The sequence below is a fragment of the Atractosteus spatula genome, chromosome 2 (assembly GCF_055471065.1).
Source record: "Atractosteus spatula isolate fAtrSpa1 chromosome 2, fAtrSpa1.hap1, whole genome shotgun sequence".
Lineage (NCBI taxonomy): Eukaryota > Metazoa > Chordata > Actinopteri > Semionotiformes > Lepisosteidae > Atractosteus > Atractosteus spatula.
The window spans coordinates 48360004-48378461 of NC_142707.1; the positions used below are offsets into that span (position 1 = coordinate 48360004).

The window sequence follows — 18458 nt, forward strand, 5'->3', positions numbered from 1 at the left end:
TTCTTGCTCCAACTAACTTAACAAAGACGTTTTCATTTGAAAGAGCCATTCGTGGTACTTTTATTGAGCAGCAGAAAGATTATGAAGGTCTATTTACTGAATACATTTGGCTTTATTTAGTAATCATCTGCAACATGTATGCAACAATAACATGTAAGGACAATTCCAGCTTTGATATTACACAAATAATGATATTTATTTTACCATAGAGTGCCTTTCATGTCATATCATTTCAAGGTGATATACAGTGATGTACACAACAAAAGCAAAAAAAATCTGAGCACATAAATATAAAACTTAGTGTATTAGTAGGTAGGTAATAGTGCTAATTGATTTACAGTACTATTGCAGAGCCCTTCCATAGAGATTATCATAAAATTGAATCAAGTAAAATTTAAGATATATCTCAATGTTCTGTTACATGTAAGGTTATGGAAACATTAATCAGAAGTAGAGGATCAACTCTATGCAAGTGACATACTGTAATAAGAAACAGTTAAAATGGTCTAGAAGAGGTAGATTTTTCTTATTAACTAATCTAACATCAATGGCCACACACAGAACATGCTGTACAACACAGTGAATTACAGAATTACAGCAGGCTATTGATGAAGTTCTTCAGAAAGTATTAGAAATTACAGATGGCAGGATTTGGAGAAATGTTTGTATTTGGATGGAGAATTGATTAACAGATAGAAAACAAATTGTATAGATAATACTCAAACTGGGGTGGTGTAGTTTGTGGTGTACTATAAAGACTTGAACTAGGACCATTGTTTTTCCTAATTCATATCAAAGATTTAGATTCTGGTATCGTTAGTAAACTAGTTAAACTTGCAGATGATAACAAAATAGGAGGATTAGCAAAGACTTTAGAAGCAATGAATGAAAATTAAAAAGATTTAGGCTAAGATTGAGATTAAGACTCAGCAAACACCTGGCAGATGACAATGTAGTTAACTGCAGAATATTACATGCAATTAACACAAAAAAATATATAAATACAGTACAAAATGGGAAACATGGAGCTTGAAGAGGAGAAACCGAAGAAACACACATAATTTGGATTTTGCAAGCAGCACCATAGTATCTTATTAAAATGCAATAAGCAACATACAGTATGTCTACCAAAGTATTGCCCTGCTGTCCCATACAGTATACTGTAGTATACCAGTGCATAGTAATGCTCAGCAAAATAATTTCATCACCACAACTTTCTCTGCTATCAGTATATTTTGTCAGTCTGTTTGAATGCACTTCTGTTTTTGGAACAGCAACGAAACATTTCTTAAACTGACATGGCAAGATATTTTTTAAATACAAGTTTAAAAAGTTGTATTTAAAAGTTTAGTTTAAACAAATACATAAAAATATTCATTTTTAAAACTAAGCTAAAAATACTAGTATTTGTTAAATACAAGTTCTAACTACAAATGTTAAAAGTAAAAAAAGGCCCAAAGTCAAAACCTTAAGAGGCATCTGTGAAAGAAATTTCACAACATAAGCAACAAAATGCACATAAAATGTAGTAAAAACAATTAACTAATCTTAACGATAATAACCTACATTGCCGTAAATCAAACTAGGCCAGTAAACCATTATTTCACGAGGAATGACGGCAGCCGAAAGCTTGGGAGAAATTAGAATCATTTATTGAGATGTGGAGATTTGGCGTAACCCGCTTGGCTGAGGGCCAACCTCCCGGCCGTTGGACGGGGAGGATAGGACCCCCATGCGACCAATGGGGTAGCTGCAAAGGTGGAGAGGGGGTGGAGGAGGGAGGAGAGAAAGTGCCTGCTTGAGGGTACCGGGGTTAGTTTTGATGTATGCATGATAAGCCTCGGAGGACCAACGGCCGAGTTGCTTGATGAGATACTCGGGTATGCCTTGGCGAGCGGCAGAGGACACGGCCCCTGATCTGAAGGAGTGCCCGGAGAATTGTTCAGGGGGGTATCTGGCGGTTAGAAGGATGTCGTGGAGGTGAGAGAGGAACCAGTTGCGGGTCACGATACGGCCCTTCTCGTTTACGAACAGAGGGTCAGTAGGCAAAGCTCCGGCAGAGGTGCGAAGATGTGCGTAATGGGATAGAGGCTCGTATGGGCTTACGTATGAACAGAGTTTGAAATAATAGATGAGAGTGCCGGACCCGAGTTGGTCGGTTTTGCTTTTCTTGAGATAGAAGGTCAGTGTATCGGAAGATAAGATGGAGATGTCGGATAAGCAGGGTTGAGAAGAAGGATCGAAGGATGTGGAAGCAGCGGTAATTTCAGAGCATCTTAGGAAGCCGAAGAAGGCTAACAAGAATAAAGATTCAAGAGTGCGGTCGACCCAGGGTGAGTGGTAACCCAACCTGAGAACGTAGATGCAGGATTCGAGGATGTCCGAGGTAAGTGGTGCGCGTTGGTTCGGAAGTGGTTTTTCAAGCCGCTGAAAGCCATTAAGCAGGAGACTAATTTGAGGGTGGATAAGGGAGGGACAGTTCGTGCTGAAAAGGAGTTTATGGAAGAAGTGGATGCTGCACAGGTATACTTTGGTGGTGGATGCTCGTACCTTGAGTGAGTTTCTACAATAGCAAACGAAGGATGATACGGTGAGAATATCGAAAGAAGGGAATTTTATGTTCGTGGAGAGGTGGAAGGATTGGAAGCCCTTCCAGGCAGTCCAGTAAGAGTTGAGAGTTCGAGGGGCAATCCCTAGGAGGATAGTTTGCTGGGCCAGCTGGACGTAGTGATGGAAAGGATGATTCAGAGGAACGTGAGTTCCGAATAGGGAGGTACTGTGCATGGGTTCGGTCTTGCATCTGGTGCCAAGTTCCTGAATTTCTGAAACTGAAAGCGAGAGAGAGAGTCAGCTATCTCATTAAGGTGACCTGGAATGTGAGCAGCTACGAGGACGAATCGATGTGTGAGAGAAATCCATTTAAGGCGGCGGAGAAATTTCATGATAGATCAGGATGAAGACCTTCCTTTGTTGATTATATGGACTACTGCTTAGTTGTCCGAATGGATAAGGACGGATTTTTTTTTTCCAATTGTGGCCCCAAAGAGAAGCTGCAACGACAATTGGAAATATTTCGAACAAGGCCGATGACTGGTCGGCGAGAGGGATTGAAGAGAATTCAGGAGGCCAAGGGGCCGCAAACCACTGGCCTTTGTAATAGCCTCCGAAACCGACTAAGGGGGCTGCGTCTGTGAAAAGCTGGATATCCTCGGCGTCGGAGAGGAGGTCATCGTAGAAGAGAGATATGCCATTCCAGTTGGCCAAGAAAAGCTGCCAAAGCCTGAGCTCGGATTTGCAGTCGGCTCAAAGGCTTACGTGGTGGTAAGGAGAGGACACGGAAGAGGCGAGGTCGAGAAGGTAGGAGATGAATGACCGTCCTTGAGGAATGATACGCATGGCGTAATTGAGGTGGCCGAGCAGAGAGAGAAGTTCCCTCTTTGTGCAAGATTTGGCAGAAGAATAGGTAGAGATATACGTCTGGATCCTGTCGATCTTGTCGCGAGGCAGGGAGGCGGAGAAATTGATGGAATTGAGGGTGATCCCGAGGAACTGGATTATATGAGAGGGACCGGTTGTTTTGTCTGTGGCGAGAGGTACCCCTAGTTTCCCGAAAACAGAAATAAGTGTGGAAGAGGCTCTTGCGGGTGGGGCGTGAGGAAAATCTATGGTAAGGAAATCGTCGAGAAGGTGGACGAGAAAAGGAAGCCTATAATTATTCAAGAGGATCCAGCAGAGAGCTTCGGCTAAGGTATCGAAAATTTTTGGGCTACTCCTGCATCCAAAAGTAAGGTGGACTGCGAAGAAGAACTTGTTCCGCCAATGAACTCCAAAGAGGTCCCCGAAGTCTGGGTCGAGAGGCATAACTTTAAAGGCACTGGAGATGTCGGCCTTAGCGAGCCGGGCGCCCGGACCTGAGATTTTGATGAGAGAAATGGCATGGTCGATTGTGGCATAGTGGAGGGAGAAGTCTGAACTGGGAATAAGGCTATTGAGACTTGGCACGCGGGAGTTATGGGGGGCTGACAAGTCGATTATAAGGCGTTTTTTACCGGAATACTTACGGACCGCTATACCGATGGGATTGATGCGGTATGCAGGGAATGGGGGAGAGTCAAGTGGGCTGATCATGAAACCGTTCTCGACTTCAGATGCTAACAAGGAATCTACGGACTGGGGATCGGCGGTGGCAGATTGCAAATTTTTGCAAAAGACGGGGGAAGAAGGAAGTGTGCACAGGCCTGGTGAGAATCCGAAGGAAAGGCCGTCGAGTAAGATGTGGGTGGAAGAGGGGTCGGGGTGACGGAGCAGTTCGGAAGCAAGAGCAGGGATATCGATTGGGGTAGACAGAAAAGCCAGAAGTCTTTTGGGAACACTGAAGGTGGAGCGAGCATGGAAGGGCCGGCGGGGGCAGGCAGAGCGAGCATGAGCTTCGCCGCAGAAGCTGCAAATGTGGAGGAAGCGACAAAGGGAAGAGGTGCGTGTCGAGGAATTGAAGTTGTTGCAAATTTGTTGACCTCTGATCATCATGATGGGGCGACCGTGAACGTCTCTGGACCGGGAAGGTTTGAAGAAGACCTGGCGGGAGAATTGATGCTGAGGGGGAGAAGGGGCAGAGTCGGGGTTGAGCTTGCGGACTGTATTTGGGCACAGATTTGATGAATGTGTCCAAGAGGAACAGAAGTCGCAGGAAAGAGCTCTGATGCCGGCGAAAGTGCGGCAGTAAAGCTCAATGTCAAGGGCTCCACAGTAGGTGCGCTGGTTCCATTGGAGTAGGCGGGCAGCGGCCTTGGCCGAGAACTGCTTGTGGTAGTCGTAGAACAGGGAGCCCTCGAAACGGACAGATAGATCGAGGATGATGTGCATGTAATCGTCGAGTTCCTGACGACGTTCAGGAAAGGCGGAGCACATGATGTCGCGAAAAATGCTGAAAGTCAAGCAGAAGTCGGAAATTCGAAGGACTGAAGCAGAGTGAGGGTCAGAAGATTTGAGAGTAACGGAAATCGAGCCGCGAAAACGAACCATGCAGAAAACGAACGAGGAAGAGGAGAGGGTGACGTTCGATATATATGGAGACCAGTTGCTTACGTCAGGATTAGTGAGAATTGCAGCAGCTGTGTCGAATGAGCTTGACTGCTTTCATTCCTCCCGAACTTTCATTAAAAACTCCATGAAATGAAATGAATTATGAAAATGCTCTTGAAAGCATTCATTAATATAAAAAATGTAATCACAGAATGTTTTAGTTCTTTATATACAACAGTCATCCAGTAGTTTACATTCTATTAGTCTAATACCCAAGTCATAAACAAGAAGGACGTTCTACTTGAACATAGAGACTTCTGTGTGGAAAAAGTCAAATACGAGCAAATGTGAGCAGCATGGTGGTGTGGTGATTAGTATTGCTGCCTGGCAGAACTGGAGCCCCGGGTTCATTTTCAGGCCTGTGATGCTGTCTGTGTGGAGTTTGTATGTTCACCATGCATTTGTGTGGGTTTCCTCCGGGTGCTCTGGTTTCCTCCCACAGTCCAAAGACAGAGTGAGGGGTTCAGTGGTTTCTGGGAAAGCTGGTCCTGGTGTGGTGTGTGTCTGTGTGAACCCTGTGATAGACTGGTGAGGCTCCAGCTCCCTAGCAACCCAGAATTGGGTAAAGTGGTTAGAAAATGAATGGATGGATAAGCAAATGCAAAAGGAATGGTTTCTTCTAAATTCATCTATATTGAGATCAGAAAAGATAAAGTCTGTGTTATTACAGCATTTATAGAGTTACCTCAAATGTCTGAGAAAATACACTTTTTAAAGCTGGGTTTCATAACTGCTCATTTCACTTATATTTAAAGGAAAAATTAAACACAAGGGTAGATGCTGGCAAGGGGACTGAACTGCAGCTGACTGAGGACTCATGAGGTCTGCCATTAATGTACTGGCCATTCATATGAGGTCACTGTTTTTCCCTCAGATATAATTGAATTCATAAGTTCTAAATAAATGCATTTAAATAATAGAGTAATGAACACGATAACCACTTAAGTTACAAAAAGTCACTAGTCACTAGTTTTCTTACTGCTGAGCATGATTTCACAAGAACAGATTCGTTCCTGAGACCCTGCAATTCGGAAAGCAAAACCAAAATCCTAAATCCTTTCCTTTTTTGTAGTGGCTCTGCCAGGTGGCTCATTGATCTGTAGATTAGGCGGCTGGATCTAAATTCCTAGAATTCTGACCTTGGTTAATTAAGAAGGAAAATCACCTCAGGTAAAACAGCATTTTGGCATGCAGAGGAAAGGAATCTTCTGTCCAGTGCAGTCATCTAGGCTTGATTCCATATGCCTGGGAATTCAGTTTGACTTCACAGACTTTACTCTCTCACTTTTCACAAAAGCGCTGCTTGTCAAATGAGCTATCAATTACTTGAAGGATTCTTCAGGTATATTGCCTGACTTAGTGAGTGACCTTACAGATAATGCTTGGCCCTCTATTATGTGGGGATGCAAAACGAATTAGGAGTCTTCTTTAGAAAAGATCAGTCTTTCAGGTGTCAGGAATTTTGAAGTGGACTCTTAGTAAATGAAAACAGCCTTGGGAGCATCACACAAGAATGAAGGCAGAAATCAGGGCCAGCTGAAAAAGAAGTCACAATCAAAAGTTAGAAAATGGCCTGGAAAGCATTCTTCACGGTTCACTGAGTCTATTTGCCACTGATTAAGTAACATGTTTAATTCTCTAAAAAACAAACACAAGTATGTTTGTCTTTCCATTATACCCCATGAACCTACATAAACAATAGGAGAGACCTATGGAAGAATGAAAGAGACCGCCAGTATATCCTGTTTGGACTGATAACTGCAGAATAGTTACTGTAGCTGCCTCAAGTAATAGAGTAAATGCTCCAGATATTACTATGAGATTGGATGCTTAGTTAGTCATATTTCAAATATGATTTATCTTACAGGTATTTTATATTTACTTTCTTGAAGAACACAATCTGAATTGGTATCTTATTAAAATGCAATAAGCAACATATGTCTACCAAAGTATTGCACTGCTGTCCCATACAGTATACTGTAGTATACCAGTGCATTACATTCTTTACTTCATTTTTTACTTCACATAGCCATGAGTAAACTACCTGATAGTGAGTCCAACATGGAAGTCATAAGAATTATGGGTCAGGCAAATGAATAATCCAGAAAGTTTCTGTTTACTAAAAATGCTCTGATACAAGGAAAATATTTATCGAAGGGAAAACACAAATACAAAATAACAGTAGTTTCTCAATGGAAAGTTCCTGCTGACAGTTAAAGATGCTGGCCTACTAAACCGAGCTGTGTAGTAACACACACAGACAAGGATACTCAGCGCAAAGACAAGACTAAAACAAAAACTAACAAAACTACTGTATCTGCTACACCATATGTCAGGTTAAATACCCTAGGTCCTAGTCCTAACTTCTCTTGATGACACAAAATGGTGGAATAGACAGACAGGGACTAGTGTGGATCCACAACAGGTTAGACACAAACACAACAATATGTATTTACAAAAAGCCATATATAAATACAGGGATTCAGTGTTTTTTGGTTCCATATTGTGCAAATAAAAAAGATGAAACTGCAGAGTGATAATTGATATGCAAGATTCTGTGACATGGGTGTGCCACAACTCTTTCTTTTATTGAAATTATTTTTTTAAATAAACAATCAAGACGTTAGCTTTTGTACTTTTCTTTCCAGGCATTTCACAGGATGATGATCCAGTTTATTATTACTGAGAACAAAAGGCTCTGAATGCCAACTTAGAAAACTGTTTTCATTCAAAACTTGTGCAACCCAGCATGAAGAGTAATTATCATTTGATCTCACTGCCTGGCTAGATCTTTTTCACACCCAAAATCAAATTATCTACCACAAATAGATTCAATTGTGGTACATGTACCTCAGCCCATGAAAATGCTCCTTGGAATTCCAATAAGATTGATTTGTCAGTCCAGAAGCACATTAAATGCTATTTATGTATGCTTTACCATGGAAAAACACAATGTAATATACAGTACAAAGACCTTATACAGTACATACCCTGTATTGCTATTGTATTGGTTTAAATGCTCCTTAATACCTTTTTTAATACCTTTCAGAATTGATTTCTAAATTCTCTGTAGCATCTGTAAATCTAGTGCCTGATGTGCCAGAATGTTTAATTTTACTCCCAGAGGCTCCTAAGGCTCAACCACTAAACAGATTCAGAAATGTAAATCATGTGTCCACAAGATTGCATAGTTAGAATTCTCAGTTTCGTCTAGCTCTGCGGAACAACATATTCTAAATACATATATTCAGACATCATAATTACAGTGCATCAGGTTAGACAGGTCAGTATAAGTGAGTGTATTGTTTAATTCAAATCACTCTGTGGGAAGATTTTGCTCTTTTGTATGCCTCAGAGAGATAATTAATGGAAAATAAAACATTCATGTGGAAGAAGCCCTGAATCTCTTTTTGTAATTATGATGCTTCTTGAAATTCTAATTAGAAAGAGAAAAACTGCCTTGAAATGTTTGTGTGTTATCATTTCCTGCTTTTCTACTGCTGGACCTGTTGTTTATCCCTTCCGAAGCAAGTATTATTTGCGCCAGGTTATTTTTGACCACACAGTCTCAAATACAGTCCATCATGTTATAAAGGAGCCATAATATTTGGAAATATTTTTCACTGCAACAAAGCGTGTTTTGTTTCATTTCTGTCTTATTTGAATGAACTGCGTGATCTATTACAATGTGTGTTCTTTTAAAACAACATTCTTCTTCGAAAGATTTTTACATTACTGTAGTTGGAGTCTGGGCTAAAGTATGTCATTAGATGACCTTAATACATGATTGCCCACGTGCTGGCATACTGCTAACTGAGAGCCACTTGGGTGGGCTGGGCGTGAGTTTGCCAGGATGCTCTCATCTTGTCAAGAAAGATTGCATTGTGTGATTGACTGTGAGAGCCCATCGTTCCTTAGAAAAAGAGAACCGATGGTCTCCTTCCTGAAGGAACTACAGTATGTAAGTGTGGTACAAGACCTGATGCAGATGGCTCTTAGAGAATGTGTATTGAGTGTACGAATAGCCCTGGCAGACTAGCAAGTGCTAGAATTCTGGATTGACATTGGAGGCAGACGGCAAGGAGAGACTTACAATGTAGCTAGTTTGTTGTGGGAACACAACACCAAGGACAGGAGATACAGTACTGTGAAAAAGAAAGCCTGTTAAGATTCTATGGTTTTACATATTACGGGTTACAGCTATAAGGAAGTGTCTCTATCTCTAGATAAAGTTTGTGAAACCTGGCAGAGTAAACACTTCCAGCTTCATAGCAGAGATGTTTGCTGAGATGTGGGGGGTCCCCTGATCAAAAACAATTTTAAAGTTTACCTTGGTATACCTGGTAATTACGTTGCAGGTTAATGATTGATTGATTGATAATAAATCTTGTTACTCTTGACAAAAAAAAATTGAACTTACCATACCCTTGCAGAAATACTCAATCGGGCAACTGCAGATATGAGCAGATATAAAGTTTACAAAGCAAAAGCTGAGACAGTAAAACAGGATGTGAGGAAGTGAGAGAAGCGCTACTTCACATACTGTAGACCCACATTGACAGCTGTGAAGAGAGCAGGGAATGGAGATCTTGGAGAAGCTCCAAGAATTCAAATCTGGGAAGAAAGAATTTAATAGACACAACAAATTCATCGTGGATGGGAAAAGTGGAAATGATTACACAATTAAGGTAAATAAATGAAATAATTAAGTGTAACGTTGAAATATTATATCACGGCCCATGTGTGGCTGGTCTGGGGCTCGTGGTCTGTAATGAACACAGACACTCACAATCAGCAACCCACAGCAGATCACAGCCAATACAGTTGTACACATCAGCCTCAGCTGCCCAGCACTGCAGGTAAAATCGAAAAAGGACCGCCAATAGCTACTGTCCTAACAGCATGAGTGATTGGACTAAGAAATCTTACAGTTTCTGATTTGAAAGACTGTTTGGGATAATTTGCCTCATAGGATAATGTCTTTGATACATTTGGGAACCAGGACTAAATCACAATATTTCCAAATTTAAATGTAAAGATCTGAAAAATTGGTTAAGGTGTATTGATGTGAGGTGTTTTAATTTAACGGTATATGGGTTTTTACAGAACTTTATACAGTTCTCTGTCTTGGTGGCAGTTGGTAATAATTGTATTATCTTCACAGGGCAATAAAAAGACATTAACTGGTAACTGGGGAGGTTACAGACAATACTATAGATGCTGTGGAAATAATCTGAAATTTTTCAAGTAATCATCCATATTCTATATACTGGGTTCATGCACATCTAATACATAATAACAAAGGAGTTTTGTAAAGCTTATTGTCATTGCCCTAAGGGACAATATTGTACAAAACATTGTCTCCTTGGTGATATTGAAAAGCTGTTTGGAAGTGCTAATTTAGCATTACACTCTTGGAATTTTGTTGAAAGCAATGAATATTCTGCATGGGTGGTTAGAGAAGTAGCCAAATATCTATTGTTTAAGGCAGAAAATCTAGAATTCACACTGGTGGCTGCTGAAAGTTTAGAATGAGAAATGATACATGCTGCACTTAATTTAGAGCAGCTATAATCGATACAAGTGATTTATATGCCCAGAAGTGGGCATGTGACATGTTTGCATGAGATTTAGTCAACCAAGTCAAAGGTGATATAATGAACATATGTCTAGACACTACACCAAAGAGAATTTGAACACAGCAGGTCAATTTAATGAAGACCAGCAATGAATTGCTCTGACCCAATACAGGATGGTGCAGAGGGAGTTAGAATGTTCCTATTAGCAATACTTTGCCTGGAGCTCAGAAACACCAGTATAATAGTAATTCCTTCTGAGCCAGTCATTAGCCCTTTTCATTAAATTTATAGCTACCATCAACTCAGTGGTGTTTGTTCACTGACAAAAGAACCTTTATGGAGGCCTGCACTGACCAGTGCCACCAGGCACCAGGCGCCACACTCTATCTACAGGTGTTAGAGTCATTCACATTGGAGGATTTGCTTGTACCTGGAAGTACATCAGCAGGATTGTCATTTATACTTAAACTGAAGAACTAGGAAAGGGGCCAAGAGCATTAGTGTGTAAAGCCCAGATACTGACACAAAAATCAGTAAAATATGCTGAAGAATATGAGAGGGGAAAAATATAAATGAGTCCAGGGAAAGAAGATCTGGAGTAGCTGGTAGATTCTGTAAAGCAAGGAATCTACAGTATACAGTTTAACCTACTTGGTGACAGATTGGGCAAATGGCTGTTGCCAGAGTCTCATCGGTAGTCCTCATTGTCAGCCTATTTGTCTTTATCAGAAAATGACCACTTCTAATGCACTTCAGTTGCTACAGAATACTATCAGATATAAATGCCCTCCAGGCTCAGACCCTTCTGCTATGAAATGTCTGAGGCTGTAAGTTGAGAGTAAATTACCTGTAACATCGGCTGGGCTCTGCAGATGTGTACATAAAGAGTCTTTAGGCTGGCCTTTCAGTCTGCAGACTGTTTCAGAGGGGTTATGAGGAGGAACTGAGGTGAAATAATTAATTAGATGTATTATTAATATGCAAAATGCTTTAATTTGCTGATACCTGTGGAGAAAACTAAGACCTTTGGTGTATTTCTAAAATTGGCACATCTTTCTCAGGTGCATGGCCCTGTATTCCAGTGAGGTTTTCGTCCTTATCTTCTGGTGCTTTTTTTTCTTTGCTACTTGAAAGGTTTCTTGGACAATGAACACGCTGGGTAATCCTAACAAGGGTTCTCTTTTACTGCTGTTTGTGTAATGGAACTGTATAGAAGTCCCATGCCCGTCTCAGTCCAGTAGGTCTCTGGCTTGGAGCCAGAATCACTGCAGGTGAAGCCTGTTGGGCCTTTGATTCTCCCAGAGTAACTGAGAAATAGTGTTTCCTAATACCACTTCTCTGTCTGCAAGCAGTTATTTTCCATTGCACTCAGTGATTTTCTATCAGTCTTGGTTAGGAGTTCTAAAACAAGGCAGCAGTTTCACTTTTGCAAACCCTAAGGAGGAGGAATAATTTCAACACAACCCAGTTATTTAGGGAAAACACTTATTAAATAAATGTTTAGTATGTACTGGAGTTACAGGACCCCATCTTAGTACCTGGCAGTTAATGAATTCAGGCTACTCTACTTTCAAAACAGAAAACCTATACAGTATCGTACAAACTTATGAAATATTGAATTGAATCTGATAGTTTATGTACAGTATACATTAAAAAAAAGCTGAAAAAAAGCATTACATTGACTTTTCAATGTAATTTTATGTGATATGCATAAATTACTTCCTAAATTAATCCTGATACAAATGTTCAAAATTAAAGTGGAAACAAAAACCGCTTTTCAACAACAGCTCTTCAACAGCACTGTGTAATTTGACTAATCTGTTAAGATACTCTTGTGCAAAACCCAAAGCTGTTGGATCTACCAAGATGAACAAAACTTCAAGCAACTTTTAAAAACAAAATGCAAAGAAAGTTTAAGTAGCCTCAGAAGTTACTTTGTGATGTATAAAGTGAAAACAAGTTTCATAACTGTAATGCCACAGGAGATGATATTTTATACTAATGTACCAATACAGTTTATTTATATAGTATTGCAATTATTATTGTATTATACAATATATATATATACTGTATACTATATTTGTATAAGAAAGTGTGTAACCTAGAGGAGTCGATAAGAAATATTTAATTCAATTGGAAGTTTAGTTGTTAAATTAATGTATTTGTTCATCGTGTATCTTCAACCCTTTAACAACCCATTTTAGTGAAAAAAAAAACTTTTATCTTTTATCATAAATGAATTTCCTTGCTAGTTTCTAAATGGGAAGCTTGTTCTTGTTTTACTACTGAGTTTAAAATAATTCTCTGGCTTGATCCTGTCTATAACCTTTAGTATATTACACACTCAGATTAACTCTCCTTTCACTCTCTTTTGTGCTAGACTAGACTGAAGGGATTTAGCTCATATAACCTGTCTATATGTGACAATCCCATGAGACTAGAATTCACTTTGAACTCTTTCTAAATCTACACAATATCCTTTCTGTATGATGACAAAATCTGACCTTCCAGTGAGGTCCTACAACTGCACTGTAAAACTTGAGCTTAACTTCCCTTGACCTACATTCTGCACCCTTTGCTGTGTAACAAAATATTCTGCTTGTTGTTTTATTGCTTTCCCACATTATCATGATGTGGACATTGAATACATAAATGCATAAAAAACCTACATAAACACCCAAATCCCTATTTACATATTGTATTTATATACATACTGTAGCTTCCTACAGCTCAGAATCACCTACACCATATATACAGTGTACTGAATGTTGCTATAGTCTGTATGAGGGTCACTTTGCATATAACAGGATGAAAGTTAATTTGCAAGGTGCCTGTCCAATCCACGATCAAAAACACTCCTTTCTGGCCTTGAGCCAAGATGGCTGCCTGGTAATTGGGAAGGGCCACATGGTAGCTTGAAGTAGATATAATGAATGCTATGCTAACATGCAAATCATAGGCTCTGGATAGCTTGTTTGCCAGGCCCAGTGGCAAAGAAGGGCCCTGCAGAGGAACAGGAGCAGTCTCCTGGATCAGGCCTGATGGGAGCAGGAGGGAGCAGCACCTGCAGGAGTGAGGCCCTGCCCTGCAGGAGGAAGGAATGTCCCTTCTCCCCACAGAGAGGAGAGCAGGAGTCTGTGCAGCACAGAGTGAATCATTAGAACACCCAGTTTCATAACAGCCACAGGCAATGGATGAGTGCCCTAGAACACATAGAGGAAAACAGTGCAAATGAAAGGAATGAAGAGAGAACAACAAGGGGAGGAAACTGCAAACTGACTGTTGCTCTGCGGGGATACAGAGGCACCTTCGACCGAAAGCAATTAGCCCGTAGCAGACTACAGTAAGAAAAGAGAAGAGTGGCGCGGAGAATTAAAGTAGTAAAGAAGAAGAGAACGAAAGAGAACTGAGCACCACAGAGTAAGTTTTCCAATTGAAAACTCTAATGCCTAGTGAGGAGGATAAAAGAATGAAAGAGAGCTGGGTCACATAAAGTGAATTAGAATGAATACCTCACCGCATTGCCTATTGTACAAGTTTGTCACAAGACCAAGAAATCGAGAGTGTGACGAGTCAAAACATGTGTGAGAGAAGATACCAGGGAAGAGCTGTACAAACAAGGAATCCATTCAGCCCCCACCCCCTCTCCCCCCAGATGAGGACCAGTGCGAGAATCCCAGAGAGGAACAAATGCAGTGAGAGTGGACAGACCACTAGAAATGATGAAAGATCACATGGCTACCTGTAGCTGTGAGTAACGTAGGACAGGGTTGCAAGCGAAACAGGACAAGTGTTACCACATCCCAATTGTCTAATAAACGGCTTTCAATTTCAGCCTGTTTGCTGCTGTATTGGAATAAATTATTTGCAGTACTTTTTGCCAATGGACTTCTCCATTTTAAAATTTTAAAAAATCTGTTGGATGAAATTCCAAGATGCTCAGAACACTTTGCTACTCGAAACAAAATGAGGCTGATGGACGCAACAACCTCCTTCATTTGTAACCTTTCTTAATCCATCCATTTTCGACCCACTTCATTCAATTCAGGGTTGTGGGGAAGCCGGAGTGTATCCCAGCAAGCAACGGGCACAAGGCAGGGTACACCCTGGACGGGACACCAGTCCATCAAAGGGCAGACAGACAGACATACATTCTCATGCTAAGGTCAATTTTCCCAGAAGCCAGTTAAGCTCAGAATAAACACACATGAACACGAGGAGAATGTACACACTCCATGTACCTTAGATAGTGCCCCAGGTTCAAAATTGAACTCAAGACTCCAAGTCTAACCACTGCACCAACGTCCTGCATTCTTATGAATCTTGAGCCCTTTCATGCAAATATTGAATCTTGTACTGTACATCCTTCTTGTCTGACTGAATCCATCTGGTCAAGCTCAGCTTCATTCATCGTTTCCCCATTTCATTTATAAATTTATATTTATAAATGTATAAATAGTTAAAGCATGCAAGTTAACATAAAAGATATATTGTAGTAACAATTCCACACTAGTTACAACAAACCATTGCCCCTAGTTATAATCCAGTTTTTTAAAATATATTATTTCAATAAAACAACTTTTGTTGTAATTATCTTTAAATGTGGTCTGTCCAAGAAGCTCCTACTGTATATAACACATTAGCTCAACCTGTGCAATGAAAATTAAAATTTTAATATCCAATAATATGTCGCTTTTGCTACGTCTTCATATCTTCCAAATCTCATCAAGTATACAGTATAAATATACAGCAAGCTACTTGCACCCATATACACTACAGACCATGCAATGTGCACATCTTTTGTTAACCTCTGAAAATGTCTGCTTTCCATTGTATATCTGAAAAGAATACTGACATCTGTTCCATCTTTTCTCACTTTATCATAACTCAGATAACAAATAGAAGGAGTTCAGGTTCTCACACCTGAAGAAGGTTCCACGGCCGAAACGTTGTGTTTTCTTTCTTCTCTTTTCAGCATGGAATAAACCTATTACGTGTTCCTTAACAAATAGAAGTTCTAAAGAGTCTGACAATAAATCCTTTGTTATGAAAAGGAAGGCCAAACAAAAACCATGCAGCTGTAACATGGGTAATGTGTGCAAAAAGGGCAGTGGCTTCACTCACTTAAATCAACTCGCCTTTTCCTCTGAAATATGGAAGAAATATATTTGCTGCTTCATCTTACTTGTGTGCTCTGGAAATATGTCTAAACACACTCATACTGCAGTAGGATAAGGTAAAATATGAGTAAAGTATAGAATTGACTGGTATAACTCATAATGTGTTCAATGATATTTAATGATCTTTATTTTTGCAACTATTATCATATTTACCAAAATATCCCATGTTAATTAGGTAATATAATTATTACCTGCTTTACAACTTATTTTTTTAATTTTAATGACGAAAGGAATTCAAGTAACCTTATAAAGAGCTCATAACCTGCTGCTATTAAGAAACTTAGAAAACCTGCTGACACATCTGGCCTCCAGGACCAGGACTAGACAGCTCTGGATTGCAATGATGTGATATGATACTAACTAAAGTAATCCTAAACCAAGTGAGAAGATGTAACAGCAGACCAACAGCATATTAACCATCATTTTCAAAGAACGTACAATACCAAATTATAAATCATCATTGTGTGATAAGACAAATAAAGATTCTTGACCTCGATGTAACACGAAGAGTAGATTTTCAGCAAAGTGGGAGTGGGATTCTCTTGTCACTTGTTACTCAGTATGGTTCTTCAATGTTTGATGGACTACGTGGTGTTGAATAGTTCTTGATTGCCAAAAAAAATATGGAACTAAAGAGATTTCTTGGGCTATACGTTTTTGATCTGTTAACCGTAAACAGAATGAAACCATCCTGCAACCTTTACAACAGCAGCTGTTCAGAGTTCTGAATTCTATCTATATCTCACTATTTTGGATCACTTTCAGACAAACTAAAATTATTTTTAAGATCCACAGATACATGTTGAAACTAACTTGCTAAAAGGGCACTGGCAAATTATTATTGCTACCGGTTACTTCTAGAAATAACAGAAATGTGAGAGGATTGAAACAAGGTGGATATGGGTGTGGGAATTAAAAAGGAGCAAAGCGTTTGAAATATTTCACTCATTTCTGTGCTGTTCCCCACTTGCACAAAATGTAACAAAATAAGAAAGTACATTTGTAAAGGCAACAACCAACTATTTCAAAGTCTACATATAAACTCGAGAATGCAGTGTCTGTGAAAGGTTTGTTGTTCAACACCAGTATTATGTTTTTGTCAATGTTAATGTAACACTATATTCAGCGCGAAGTACTGTACAAACATGTAAGTTCGTTAAAAACAGTAACCCATTACATTTACAATGGATTACTCGAGTAAACTTTTTCAATTGATAAAAAGTTCTTGGTTAATTTTTTTAAAAACATAATCCCTTCCACAGGTAACGTGTAAGTGTAATGGATTACTGTTTTAAAGTAACTTTCCCCAGCAATGATGATTATTTTCCTCTGTGGAATTCAATGGTAAACTATTGAACCTGAGAAGTACCACTTTGACCCTCTAGAGTGCGCTGTTGAAACACAACATTGTGATACTCTATGCCTAATATTAACTACGTTCATCCTATAAAAGTGGAAACTACCATTAGCCCACAGCTTGCTATGTTTTCTGCGGGGTAGGATGCAAAGGCCTTTCAAAAGGTGATTCGCCATTAAAAGATGGCCGAAATGTAAACTGCAATTGAGTTATGTACTGTACATAGGAAGTACCAGTTAGACATGAGATGATAAGCTAAATACGAAAGCAGGAAAAAAAAAACGGCAAAAAAAAACATCGATGAGAAAAAAAGTTTCTCCATTAAATAGAAACGTTCTGAAAGTTTTTAAGATAATATGAAAATGGATCTTAATTTACATAGTATTTCCATATTGCACACTTTTCTCATTAACCCTCATACAATTCAAGATCAAATAATCATTTGTAAGATAACATATTTGCTGAAATATTGCAGTTTTTTATGTTATGAATGTAGGATTTTTCAGTCATGATTTTATATGAAAACAAACAATACTGTAGTCAGATATTTTACATTACTGATGAAAATATGAATGCATTGGGATTAAGTTTCTCGCAAGACCATATTCGATAATTAATATCGTGTATTTACGCAGATTTTGATCCGTGAGGAGCAGAGGGTGGATAAGAAAGTCTTTGAGAAACCTCCAATTGGACAAGAGGACTGCCATTTACACTTACCTCTTTTCTGCTCTACTGTAGGTAAAGAAATGACGCTTGTTAAGGTATTTGCCAATTCGCAACGCGGACACCACGGAGAGCACGACAGTATATGTGCTTTTCCCTACCTTTGCCTAGAAGGTTGTTGGATAGCTAGTTATTTATTTGTTTAAATACGTTTTTAAAGCCGTTCATGTGGTTTAACTTAAAAAAAATAAAATCGTTGTTTTTGTCATTATATTCACCACTACTATTACTGCAAGAATTCTTAAATACTAATTTAAATGGTGGTGTGTAGATATGTATTAATATTACGCGCTACTGAATGTGTTTTCAAGCTTTATTTTACTAGCAATATTTCCTGTTAATAAACCTTAAGGGGAATGCAGTCCTTCGTAGTTCATAAGAAGTTAACAGAGATACATAAAAGCTTGCCAAGTGCTATCCGAACATACATGCAAATTTATAGGCGTGCCCTCGGGCTATGAGTCACAGCCGGAACTTCAGAAACCCCACAATATATAAACTAGTATGAGACTTTAATCCGCAAATCTGGAAAAG

General features: G+C 39.4%; 1 protein-coding gene across 1 annotated transcript; it reads right to left on the reverse strand.

The window, feature by feature from the left end:
- Positions 1-404: 404 nt before the first annotated feature.
- On the reverse strand, positions 405-6614 carry LOC148839790 (uncharacterized). The gene has a single exon (XM_088908424.1). It carries the CDS (start codon positions 5020-5022, stop codon positions 3304-3306), a length of 1719 nt encoding a protein of 572 aa, XP_088764550.1. The 5' UTR covers positions 5023-6614; the 3' UTR covers positions 405-3303.
- Between the last annotated feature and the right edge of the window lie 11844 nt (positions 6615-18458).

Excerpts from the sequence above, each read along its gene's own strand:
- LOC148839790 (XM_088908424.1), bottom strand. The coding sequence starts at position 5,022 with ATGGTTCGTTTTCGCGGCTCGATTTCCGTTACTCTCAAATCTTCTGAC.